A 12964-nucleotide genomic window follows, 5' to 3' on the forward strand; every position below is an offset into this window, starting at 1 on the left:
GAGAGAGAGAGAGAGAGAGCTAGAGGGTGGAGAAATGGGTTGTACGATCGAGGGGGAGTGGCGCAAACATTTGCCTGCCGCCCGGTAAATTAAAAGCACACAGAGAGGAGAGAATAGAAGTGAGAGGAGAGTGAGTAAGTGAATGAACGACCGAGTAAGGGACGAAGGATCCTAGGTGTCCATAGTTTCCTCTTCTCTTTCCACTATATATCTATTCTTCGTTGCATCTGAAAAAAAAAAACGAGATACATGCAAATATGATATATATCTTACATTTAATGTATATATTGCGGTCATTGTATAAAATTTCCATTAAGATTGGGTAATGTATAATTTCAGCATGTTTTTCTTCCCCTTCCCTTGCAACGTATCTCGCCTACTGAATTATGAAAAATATTCTTTTCAGCCCTCCGCGCCTAAATGACCAACCATTTCGGCAAATTCATCGACGAAAAATCGTACTCATCTTTGCTCGAACCGATTCCTTCCGCCACAACCAACTGAAGCATATATTTTAGATTGATCAAAACCTTCTATGCATTCTATAGATTGACCGTAACATGTATATGTATAGATATTTGTATAACTGAAAAAACAAGATAGGCACACACGCGTTATCTCTCTTTGATGCCAACAGAGGAAGGATGTTCGAAAAGTGTCTTGATCAAAATTCCATTTGATTTTGTCTTTTTTTTTTCGTAATCGTTACTTTGTCATCCACCGTTTATGATTCGTTTGGCAGATTTCCCAGCAGGAAGCAGCATCTCCCAGCAACGCAGCGTCCATCAAACGTCCTCTTGGCTATGCATGTCGTTTGTGGTGGTTGGCTACGGAGAAGGGGGTAGTAGCGCGAACCTCTCCGTGTTGACAGACAAATATTTGTCGCGGCATACACCACCACCGTCAACCACCAGCAACTCTGCCGCCTCCGACGATCTCGACCTTCCTTCCTTCCTTCCTTCCTTCCTTCCTTCCTTCCTTCCTTCCTTCCTTTCTTCCTTCTTTGCTTGTTTCTTATTTTCTTCCTTACTTCCGCTCGATCGTTTCCAAACTTACCACACACAAGTTTAACAAATGATTTAACGAATACAGATTTATAAGAAAAATTGTAAGATTCAATCGTGCAGACGAGTACGTATAAACACGTGTACATAGAAGAGTAAATCTGAAAATAATAGAAAACATCGAGTACGGGAGAGTGTAATCAAGCGGGAAAAGAACACAAGAAACGATGCAAACGTTTGGATCAGAGATGTGCCATCCAATGTCGTGTTTCGCCGACGTGTTAATGCCGAGGACGGGCTCCGAAGCAGGAAACGAGAATCGGAGTGGGTGGAACGGAATGCAATCGAGTCTTTGTTGCGCTTTTGACCCGGAACTCAGCTAGGCCGACTAGTGTCTGCCCGTGTTTGTCCCGCGCAAACTTTGTTTTTGCAAATAGAACCACGTGTTCCTCCGTTCCCTCTCCCTCTCTCCACTCTTCTCCTACTTCCACCTCCACTCTTTCTCATCCTCCGTCCTCCTCTCTCCCTCTCCCTCTCCCTCTTTCTCTGAATCAACAGCCCCTTGCGCATACACGCGACAGGTGTCCAATCGGGAAAGCGGAACAAAAAGTAGACTAATTCGAACGCTTTGTGGTCGATTCGATCGAAGATTCGTTCGGTCGTCCGATGAATTTCTTCGTCGCACGTTTCGTTCCAAGTCCTGTCATCCGTAATGCGTGTAACGCGTTAACTGGAGAATTTGAAGCTACAAAATGTCCCATCCGGATCGACCTACTTTTGGGAAACAATGGGAGAAGACAAAAAAAGCGAATAATAGTAAAATGGGCCAATCGTGTATCGTTGAAATTGAAAGGTTAAATGCGTAAATTGAAATCCTAGCTTAGTGAAACTGGAAACTCGAAACTCTGGCAAGGTGAGATTTCGAGTCGGTGGGTAGGAGGATGTTGTACGATTCGATGGAAGGTAGAAGCGTACTAATTGAAGGGCCGGTTACGAGCAACACGGTAGCAAGTCTCGTAATTAGCACCTTCCTGGACCACACGCGCTGTTGATTCCACGTATTCGACGGTGCGTCCTTAACGTCGAGTCAACGAAAAGGGAGATAGAAGCCTCTCCTTTGAAACTCCCTTTCTAATCGTATAAACAAAGATCGATCATGCGAATTAATTTCGATTATTCTGAACAATTCGATCGTTCGTTCGTCCTTTGTATTTTAACTTTCTTAGGAAAAGTCAATTCTCAACTTTCTTATTTTATGTCGTAAAACGAGGAGAAAAAGAGATATCTTCGACGGCGGGCGAAGGKGAAGTCGACATCGAAAAATGAAAAGCAAGATATTAAAACGAAAGAAAGAAAGGAAGAAAGAAAAAAAGCAGCGACTTTCGGAAGTTCATGAAAGTTCGTTTACACAACTCTTTCCCGCGCTGCAATGCATTATGCTCTCGAGACGAGCTGACCTGAAATCTTCGACCTCCGCTGCTCTTCAGGAGGGAAGAGCGACGCAACTCGTCATTCCGGTACACCTTCTACAAGTTTGTCACGCATACAGGGTGCTCCGAAAGTATAGGACCAACCTTACGTTAAATCATTCACAAATGTATAAAACTTATCGCTGCTCGCGCGAATCCAGTAATAACAATTTCTCTTAAATTGGCAATATCGTGGAAATTTTATGAAATTATTTAATCGAATAACACACAAAATGTATCTATTTAAATATATTTGCTCTTAAGGTCAATTTCATTCAGTATCATCCGTATTAAGAACATGTTCGTTATTCTATCCGCATTATAATTGATATTTGAAATATTTGTAATTTTTCAAATCAATCCGAGGGAACTTAAAAGTCAGGAATGAAAATGAGGAAGACGCTTCTGGCTACTCCTTTAAATTCTTTCGGTCGAACAAAATATCTATTTTACTTGCGATGTCGTTTTCTATACCCGGTACGCAACTCGTCCGACTACTTCGTCCGATGGAGTGCTGCATCCGTGCGCACAACCCTTGAGTGCACTCGAGACCAAGTCAAGAGTCCCTCTCTACATGGGTGGTCCATTCTTCTTACGCATGCATTATATAAGTTCAGTAAAGTTCACACCATGGATAACTGAACGAGAAACTGATCGTTTACCACTATCGGAGAGACGTGTTCTTCCAAATACTTACATATTTCTTTATCCAATTACGATTTAATCAATTTTCTTTTAGATATAAATCATATAGAAAGAAACTAAGATTTAATGACATAGTCGATGGATCATCATCATCATTATTGAATTAAGAATGTAAGGTATATGCTGATAGAAATATAGGGACGACAAAGGGCCGAAACGGTAGGCGAATTTTGCCTGCTGGTTGTAGATAAGAATAGGCCATATATCGTCCATCCAACATCCCCACTTACATCACCATAACTTTTCAACGTGCTGGAGATGTCCCATGCAATATACGTGAACGTTGCTTCAGATATTACATTCTTTTTAATTATTAAACATTTCTTGAATTCTTACTAAAGAATTATATACCTAATCAAACTGATTAATGTAAAAGAATTGTGTGAACTCATCAATTTAATTCGTAATATTTACGAGTATGCATTTTTATTGATGCATTTATATAAAAATATATTAATACTGTATTAAATAAATTTGAAATATAAATTATGCGTGAATAGATTTCTGAGGGAAGAATTTATCAATGATTTTTAAAATTATAATAAATCGATAGGAGTTTTCGCGTTAACGACTGTAGGTTCATTTACAAAGGTTCGTCGATGGGGACGCCATTATCGCCGATTAACTTCTGGAAGCTGCAACGTTGCATTAGATACATCGTCGATAAAACAGAATGCGACATGAAAATAATTGAGTTTCTTGTAGTTACGAAGATCAAAGATATTTTTTTTCTGATCTATAGATCTAATTTTAATTTATTATAAGCTTCCATATAAAAATTGTTTACTTATAAAATATTTCGATTTGAGTCTTACAATTCTGAGCTTTATTATTATGAATAAATACATAAATTAAAACGAAAATACTTTCATTGAAATTATATAATGACATTTGTAATAGATTTTACTCATAAATATCACATTAAATTATTCAAAAAGAAGCTGTACTGCATTCAAGAAATAACAACAGATTTTGTTAATGGAAACGAAACTGTTCATTGATATGATTCACGAATTACATTTCTCGTTTACTTGCATACAAAATTCTTGAATAATAAATAAACTTACGTATGTTTGTGTGTATATATATATATGTTTCCTTCGAAACGTGACTTTAATTAATCGGAAGATATATTGACGATACTTTTCGAAAGGGCCATCGAGATAGTTCTCGATTATCGAATGTTTTCGATTTATCGAATCGTTACATTGAATAATCGAATGGGCATTCACGTCGTAAAATCTGCCATTTTAATAAGATTTACTTAGGAAAACAACCTTTTCTGTAATTGCATTATTTATTACCAAAGTTTCGATAACGGTTAAGTCAATTTTTGTGTAATTTTTTGAATTTATTATTAAGAAAAATGCTCGGAATAGGTGATGTCGATAAAATAGAAAAACCTACAGTACTCGAGGATATTGCCAGAGCGGACAAAATCAAGGAGGAAGCCAATGAATTTTTTAAAAGTACGTTCTGTAATTTTATCTGAATTATAAATGTCTTGTTAATTTTTAATCATCTTGTTATTTTTTTCTATTCATTTATGAGAATCATTGGTAGTGCATACTAGAGTCACGTTTCTTTTTAACCTGACTTAATTTTCGTGATTAGAAAATTCATTGAATATATTACAAAGATAAGTCAATAACGTTAGAATTGTATTAAATCTACGATAATTCTATTCAATTATAAAGAAATAATATTGTTATTTATTTTTTATTTTACTGTGTTGATATTATTTCATATGTTACATTGGATTTTTAATATCGTATCAATTTGATATCGTTCAATACTCTTTTAACTATTAGTTACATGCTATTTTATTGAATATATTAAAATAAATAAATCCATTTCATTTACTTATATTCCAGTTCAAGCTTACGACAAAGCCATAGAATTATATACAGAAGCCATCAAATTAAATCCTAATGTAGCACTTTATTACGGCAACAGGAGTTTTGCTTACTTAAAGACAGAATGTTTTGGATACGCGCTAAAGGATGCATCCAAAGCTATTGAATTAGATCCTAATTATCTCAAAGGATATTATCGTAGAGCGACAGCTTACATGTCGCTGGGTAAATATAAATTAGCTCTTAAGGATTACAAAACTGTATGTAACGCAAGACCAAATAACAAAGATGCTTGTGTAAGATATAAAGAATGTTATAAGACATTAAAAATTAAATCTTTTGAAGAAGCTATCTGCGTACAAGAGAATGAGGAGAGTTTAGCTTTATTGATCGATTTAAACATAAGGGGTAAATATTAATTTTCTAAACAATTTTCTTTGTAATAAAAGTATCAGTGAAAATTTCCTTTATCGTGCGCTAAGTTAACATTGGACATTTCAGGTGCCAAAGAAGATGAAGAAGGGCCAAGTTTAGAAGATGGCAAAGTAACGCTTAAATTTATGCAGGATTTGTTAGAATGGTATAAAAATCAAAAGAAATTATTTATCAAATATGCCTATCAAATTTTAGTAGACGTTAAAGCATTGTTTAAGGCGCAACCAAGTTTAATAGATATTACCATACCAGAAGATAGTAAATTTACGATTTGCGGTGACATACATGGACAGTATTATGATCTATTAAACATATTTGAATTAAATGGACTACCATCGGAAACTAACCCCTATGTATCCTTTTAAGACCAATACTATCGTATGCTCTATATCATACTCTTGTTTGTTATAGCATTCAATACTTAGAAATTGTATTTGTTACTAGCAAAGCATATTCCTCCTTAATGATGTGTAGTTATTTAATGGAGATTTCGTAGACAGAGGTTCTTTTTCCGTTGAATGCATATTCACTTTATTTGGTTTTAAATTATTATATCCAAATCATTTTTTTATGTCTAGAGGTAGGTAGTATATATTTTATTCTACGATAAGCTGAAATTATCGAAATATATTATATTCGATCTATTAGGTAATCACGAATCTGCAACCATGAATCAAATGTATGGATTTGATGGAGAAGTTAGAACCAAATACTGTCCTGCGATGGCAGAAGTGTTCACAGACGTATACAATTGGCTTCCTCTTGCGCATTGTCTTAATAAAAGAGTACTCGTAAGTTTACATTAATAATTATTTTATTATATTTCTCTTTTTTCCTATTGCATATTTCATGAATATGTTTTTCAAGGTAATGCACGGTGGATTATTTTCAAGAGACAATGTAACTTTAGAAGAAATTAAACAAATTGATAGAAACAGGCAACCACCCGAGGAAGGTGTAATGTGTGAATTATTGTGGTCTGATCCGCAACCACAAATGGGTAGAGCAGCTAGTAAAAGAGGTGTAGGTGTACAATTTGGTCCTGACGTAACACAAAGTTTTCTTGCCTTAAATAATCTTGATTACATTGTGAGAAGTCATGAAGTTAAAAATGAAGGTTACGAAATAGGACACGATGGAAAATGCATTACTGTATTTTCTGCCCCAAATTATTGGTAAAACGAATGAAATTATGTTATGCAAAGATCCCATATCATTGTTTGATATCATTAACTTTAGTTATAAATTTTTAGTGACACAATGGATAATAGAGGTGCCTTTATCACGCTTAATGGAAAAGACATGACACCATGCTTCACCTCATACGAAGCAGTGGTATGTATTTTTTTCTTTTCTTTTCTTTGTCATACAACAAAATTAATTAATTTTTGTATTTGTTTTCCAGCCTCATCCAAATGTAAAGCCAATGATATACGCTAACCCGTTAATAAAATTCATGTGCTAGTGGAACACCTTATGTATATTATTGAAAAACAAATAAATAAATAATGATAACTAAGTACGAGTAGCCCAATCAAAGTGTGTATGATATATTTGATACTGAAAGAGAGAAGGTAAAAACAACTTATGCTTCTCTACAACAATAATTATTGTATTCTTTTAGGAGCTAGATAATTTTCTGTATCATAGTATATGCAAAGAATGCATATTGACGGGTACAAAACTGAAAGAAAGTTTGCTTGTTTAATCAATTCGCAAACATAATTATCAAGTTCTCTTGTCTATGATAAGATCAACGCCTCATTAATACATCAGCAATTTGTGTTTTGCTTATAAAGCAAAATAATACACGAAAGGAATATTTCTATTTTGTACCCTTGATGAAACCACCATATTCATTAAAGATTAAACATATTTGCGCACAAATGAAAAATATGGTCTATGAAAAAGATTTCTAATAAAAAATATTATGTTAGTATATTTGCATATAAAAAAAAAGGCAAAACTCTCTGTTATTTGTTACTTTATTCATTTATTCTTTACTGGATAATGGTGGTTTCTTTTATAAGACAGTGAATATTACATATATATAAAAGAAAAAAAAATCTAATAGATATGCGATTTGGCATGACTATGTAGTACAATATTCCAGCCAATCACTTTTTGTCACATCATTTGTGACTACTTTTTTGCAAACTTATCGTGATTGGTAGAATTCATTTAACCGAATATTTTGTTTTGTTAAATAATAAATAATGCTTATAATGTACATAAAATATGTGTTATCTTTTGAACAAACGTTTAAATACGAAAAATATTAGCAAAATACTTACGACAGCATAGAAACTATTTCATTTGGCAGATTATTTCGATTGGCAAGATTAACGTTTATAATCTTAAATCTTTTATCTTCGTGTAGCTTTTGAAATATCACTGGAAAACGTGGTATTTTATGCTTTTGCGGTATGGTAGCAATGATAAAAGTCTTCTTATTCGGCGAATTAAAAAATATATTGTATATTTCGTCGTGAAACTTTTTACTGCACATTTCCATTTTTCCAATCTCGTCAATCAATAATATATCCTGTTGAACAAAAATGAATTAGCGCGGAGAGAAATTATAAAATTAATTAAATACATTGATACTTACCGTATCAGTTTTTATAACAGGCAGAACAAATTTTTCAAAATTGTCAACAAACACATGATAATTTCCAATGCGATGTTTAGAAAATTCTTGTTGACTTAATCTAATTTTGTTTAAACGTTAAGTATTAATAAAAGAAAGTGTATAAATAATTGATAAAGAACAAGAAACTAACTCGGTGCGTGCTAAAGGTATCCTCTTCTCTTTATCTTTAATAATTACAATATCAAATCCTATTCTACTTCCATTTACCCCACGAACTTCTTCCGTATAAAATCCATCTAACGTACGATTTTGTTTTTCCAATATGGAAGCAATATTCATACAAACCGTGGTCTTTCCTATTCCTACAAAAATAGAAAAATAGAAAAAAAAAGAACGAAATGAATGAAATACGAAAACAATTACAATAATAGTTTTGAAAATAGAAATAAGATTTTTTAAAAAGTCGCGGTAAATACCGGGTGGACCGGTGAGAAGTACGCAAGAAATGAACGAGGTGGCGCTGGAATACATGTTGCTCAGTAATCGTATTTTCGTGTTTACGAATGAAATGGTTATCGGCCAACCAAAAGTGATTTTCAGACAAAGAGACGAAGTCTAACGATAAGATAAATAGAAGATAGAAGAACAAAATAGTGACTTTATGTGGATCGACAAGAATAATGTTTTTACGTGTAATAAGAAGACTGTTATTAAAGAAAAACAAATGCGAGAATGGTCAGAAGCACGAAGCAAGGTACGGAAACACTCGAAGTTGCGGCTCGAACTAACCGCGAAGAGGGATACATCTACGGCGATCAGCTGATCGACAACTCGAATTCTCAAGAGGAGACAACAGAGCGTGATCGGGTAGCCTGAGCAAAAACTCGCGCGTGTCTCTATCTCACCTAACGTATAACTGCGTGCGCGTTGGCATTGGATGCGTGACTGTTAGGACTTCTAGACGTTTTATACGTAAGTTAAAAAAGTTAAGCTAACCAGCCGTCAACAGCATGTATCTATCTCATTAAAAAAAAAAAACAATTGACAATTTAAAGAATTATTTTTCGAAAAGAAAAATAATAATAAGCGTTTCGATTTATTAACTGTTTTTCCATTTTTTACTCGCAGTTAAATATGCGTGTGTGTGTCTTTCTCTCTCTCTCTCTCTCTCTGTCTCTCTCTCTCTTTGTCCATCCCACTCTTTCTCTCTTTCTTTCTCTCCCTCTCCCCGTCTCCCCACTCTGGTTTCTTTTTCTTTCTCTCTTTCTCCGTTGGGACTGCGATTCTGTTACAGTTTCCTACGCAAGAAGGGAGGGGTAAAGGAGATAAGGAAGGAAAGAAAGTTGAAGCAAGGGTGATATTTTGGTAAGAAGGATAACGAAGACACATTGTCGCTATATAGATGGAAGAAAGAGAAGAAAGGTGAAGAAGGACGGTGGTGTTATCCCTTTTGGTGTACGTGTCGTCGTGCCGATAACCACAGAGAAGAAATGGCTCGTCCTTCCAATTCTAGTCCTCTTTCCTACGTTTTCGCACGACAGATCGATGACAAAATCGACCACTGTAAAAGACTCGTTAATTCGAGATTTGTTGAATCCGAAAACTTATTTAGAAAAGATCTCCTATCTCATTACGGTTGTGTCAACGCCATCGAATTTTCACGTCAGGGTGATCTTCTGGTATCTGGTAAGATTTCTCATTCGACTTTACATATTTTTCTATATATATTTTCAATTATTGCGTCAATATATTCGTCGAATTTAAATGTCGGAGGTCGACGAAGGATCGAAATGTTTTTAGTTTGGGTCGGACAAAAATATATTTTATAAAAACATTTGATTTCGTATCTCTTTCGTAATTGTTAGCTTAAATTCATTCGATACTTCTCGTGCCATACGTATTTTTCTATAGATCTTTTTAATTTGCCTTTTAAATGTAGAATAATACAAGAGATTAATTAATTCAATTTTATATTACAGGCGGAGATGACAGAAGAGTTTTATTATGGAAAGTAGAACAAGCGATACAAGGTATTGGAAAACCTACTGTTATGAAAGCTCAACACGTTAGTAATATATTTTGTCTCGGATATGACAACAGCAAAACTAAGATATTTTCTGCGGGAAACGATGATCAAGTTATAGTTCATGATTTGCAAACGTAAGTAGTTCCAAAGTTCGTTAAATTTTAATTAGAACCTTATTAATCTAATTGCTATAAGTTATTATATTGTATTACATTGATATACGATACATATGTACAGATCAAAATTTTACTTTGACATTATAGTTGCGACGTCCTCAATTTCTTCCTACACGAAAAGCCTGTATACGGTTTATCCATTCATCCTCATAACGATAATGTTTTTGCAAGTGCTTGCGATGACGGAAGAATTTTAATTTACGATATTCGAGTATCAGGTGCCATGGAAACTTTTTGTCTAGCACAATATAAGACACCCTTTCATTCTGTTATGTTCAATCCAGTCGAACCCAGAATGATAGCCACTGCCAATGCTAAAGAAGGAGTTAGTATGTGGGATATAAGAAGACCGCTGAGGTATTAAATCTAAACTTGATAAGAAATATATACGATATCTAATATTAATTAAATACAATTTTAATATTAAATTGTTAATGCAGGCCCATGTTGCGTTATGGAAATGAAAGTCCAGCTCAAAGTTGCATGAATGCAAGATTTAATTTAGCTGGGAATAGGTTGTTAGCATTGAGGAGAAGGCTACCACCAGTCTTATATGCTGTCGACTCTTCTTCCTACCTATGTCAATTTGATCATCCAGGGTATTACAATAGTTGTACGATGAAAACTTGTTGCTTTGCTGGTGATAATGAAGAATATGTACTCTCGGGTATTTAACATAATATATATTTGTAAAATTATAAAATGTCAAAATATATATTATATTAATTTCATTTTTTTAGGTTCAGACGACTTCAATCTTTATATGTGGAAGATTCCATCCGAAGGTGTAAAGTGGGTAGATTCCGCTCATATGGTTTTACGTGGTCACAGATCGATTGTTAATCAAGTTCGCTATAATCAATCGAGTTGCGTACTCGCATCATCTGGAGTTGAGAAAATTATCAAGATCTGGAGTCCATTTTCTTTGGGCGGCGGATGTTTAGGTGGCCTAAAGGTATTTAAAGGTATAATAATTATTTTCTATATTTATAAACAACGGATTTATTAATCGAATTAATTTCTTTTAGCGTGATGCTGGAAAACAAGAAAGGCAACGTCGAGTATTTACGCACGACGAATACATTGGTTTAGTATTACGTAGCGGCCAATTTATGACCCATGATTATAGTCATCAATCAACTAGGGAAGATCCAAGAATGATGGCATTTTTTGATTCCTTAATACAACGTGAAATTGAAGGATGGAGTTCAGAAGACATGCCAACTGCATCGCAAACTCCTAGCGATTCGGAAAATAATCCTACGACTGGACGTACCTATAGTGCAACAGATTCAGATGGTATATCAAATATTTTTTATATTCATTTAAACCTAGCATTAGAAAATAAAACATTTGCTACATTTTTATCTCCTTTTTTTGTTAATTTTTAATGTTTTTTTTTTTTTTTTATACAGATTCTATCGCGTCAGACCGTCACATAATGTTAAGTGTTCTAGGATCGGCAGTAAGTTCTCGTAGTTCGTACGGGGGTGGTGTTGCCCCTGAACGGCCGCTAGAATCACCTAATAGAATTACGCAACTCATAGCAAATCGTAGAGAAAAGCTTATGAGACTCGCCGGGCTGGAATGTGCTACGGCATTAAATAATTCATCTAATACAGTTCCTGAACCTTCTGCTTCAGGCTATGTTAGTGAAGGGGACAATTCGCAAATAAAGTGTAGATATAAGCCAAAATCAAAATTAAAAGGTGTGAAAAGAAAACACGGTAGGATATCTGGTAGGAGGAGCAGAGTTAGAAGAAAGTGTACTGTGTTAAAAATTCATAGTGACTCTGATAGTGATGAGCAACCTGTTGATGCGACCCAACCGAGTACCAGTTCAGGAGTCATTTCTAGGAGATCACGATATACTACCAATGCATTAGAAAATGATTCTAAGCTTCTTTCAAGTTACAGCAGCAGTAGTTCAGAGGATAATGATCATTCTGGAAAACAGAAACATTTGAAAACCGATTCAGATTCTTCCATAAAAACTCGCAGAAAGAAACATAGAAAATGTAAAAATAACATTAAACGTGATTCTAGTAAAAGTAAAAGCAAGCAATTACAACTCGATAACGATGGCGGAGGGGAAAGTATTAAAAAAGAGTATGTAAATGGTACTAGTACAACAAAAAATCAAGAGGACGAAATCTCCACACCAGTTAAGAAATTGTGTAAAGTTCCTTCGACTCCCGATAGTGGTATTACATCTGGAGTATCTACTATCGAAAAAAATAGTAATGAAATACAAAAAGGGCATAATGGTGCTGAGAGCTCTGATCACGAACAGAACTTGAAAAGTTTGGAGTGTTTCAGAAAAAAAGTAGACGTAGCAAAAAGAAGCTACCGCAATCGATCTACGCCTTTATCCCAAACGATTTCTACTACAACAGATTCTTCCGATTAATGTCCTCTTACCTCTAAGCTATTAATCCCTTTCCCTTTGTACATAATAAATCTGTGATTCCTTGAAGTATATTTTTATAATACTAAGTTTGATCATACGTAAGAACTGTCGGTTTTTCTATTGTGTCTTTTTAGGTTTTATCAATATTATACTAGTTCTTGCGAATCTCCTGCATTTTATCATACTTTCTTGATGCAACAAAAGACTGTTATGATTAAACTAAAATTTCCTATATCTCTACATTTAGTACTCTTCATATTTGAATTTGTTACAACATTATTATTACAATG

At 34.5% G+C, this 12964-nt stretch overlaps 3 protein-coding genes across 4 annotated transcripts; 2 read left to right on the top strand and 1 right to left on the bottom strand.

The window, feature by feature from the left end:
• The first annotated feature begins 4390 nt into the window (after positions 1 to 4390).
• Positions 4391 to 7695, top strand: LOC106788760 (serine/threonine-protein phosphatase 5). Of its 2 annotated transcripts, XR_001381937.1 has the most exons (9): positions 4391 to 4647; positions 5053 to 5442; positions 5536 to 5822; positions 5944 to 6049; positions 6118 to 6260; positions 6337 to 6644; positions 6723 to 6804; positions 6875 to 7008; positions 7094 to 7695. XR_001381937.1 is itself a non-coding variant. In XM_014752309.1 (8 exons), the coding sequence occupies exons 1-8, from the start codon at positions 4545 to 4547 to the stop codon at positions 6932 to 6934; spliced, it is 1479 nt and encodes a 492-aa protein (XP_014607795.1). In that variant the 5' UTR covers positions 4391 to 4544; the 3' UTR covers positions 6935 to 7695. The 2 variants fall into 2 exon arrangements, 1 of the variants encoding a protein (XP_014607795.1); XM_014752309.1 differs by having other exon boundaries at positions 6875 to 7695.
• Position 7696: 1 nt separating this feature from the next.
• LOC106788761 (cancer-related nucleoside-triphosphatase) lies at positions 7697 to 8848 on the bottom strand. The gene is made up of 4 exons (XM_014752310.1): positions 8539 to 8848; positions 8253 to 8424; positions 8081 to 8180; positions 7697 to 8014 (listed from the first exon to the last, which is right to left on the bottom strand). The coding sequence occupies exons 1-4, from the start codon at positions 8591 to 8593 to the stop codon at positions 7760 to 7762; spliced, it is 582 nt and encodes a 193-aa protein (XP_014607796.1). The 5' UTR covers positions 8594 to 8848; the 3' UTR covers positions 7697 to 7759.
• On the top strand, positions 8681 to 12899 carry LOC106788759 (DDB1- and CUL4-associated factor 5). Its single transcript, XM_014752307.1, has 8 exons — positions 8681 to 9034; positions 9357 to 9748; positions 10042 to 10222; positions 10352 to 10621; positions 10705 to 10931; positions 11005 to 11219; positions 11293 to 11563; positions 11680 to 12899. The coding sequence occupies exons 2-8, from the start codon at positions 9553 to 9555 to the stop codon at positions 12672 to 12674; spliced, it is 2355 nt and encodes a 784-aa protein (XP_014607793.1). The 5' UTR covers positions 8681 to 9034; positions 9357 to 9552; the 3' UTR covers positions 12675 to 12899.
• The last annotated feature ends 65 nt before the right edge of the window (positions 12900 to 12964 follow it).

This window comes from Polistes canadensis, unplaced genomic scaffold, assembly GCF_001313835.1.
Source record: "Polistes canadensis isolate GaletaPanama2010 unplaced genomic scaffold, ASM131383v1 scaffold_153, whole genome shotgun sequence".
Taxonomy (NCBI): domain Eukaryota; kingdom Metazoa; phylum Arthropoda; class Insecta; order Hymenoptera; family Vespidae; genus Polistes; species Polistes canadensis.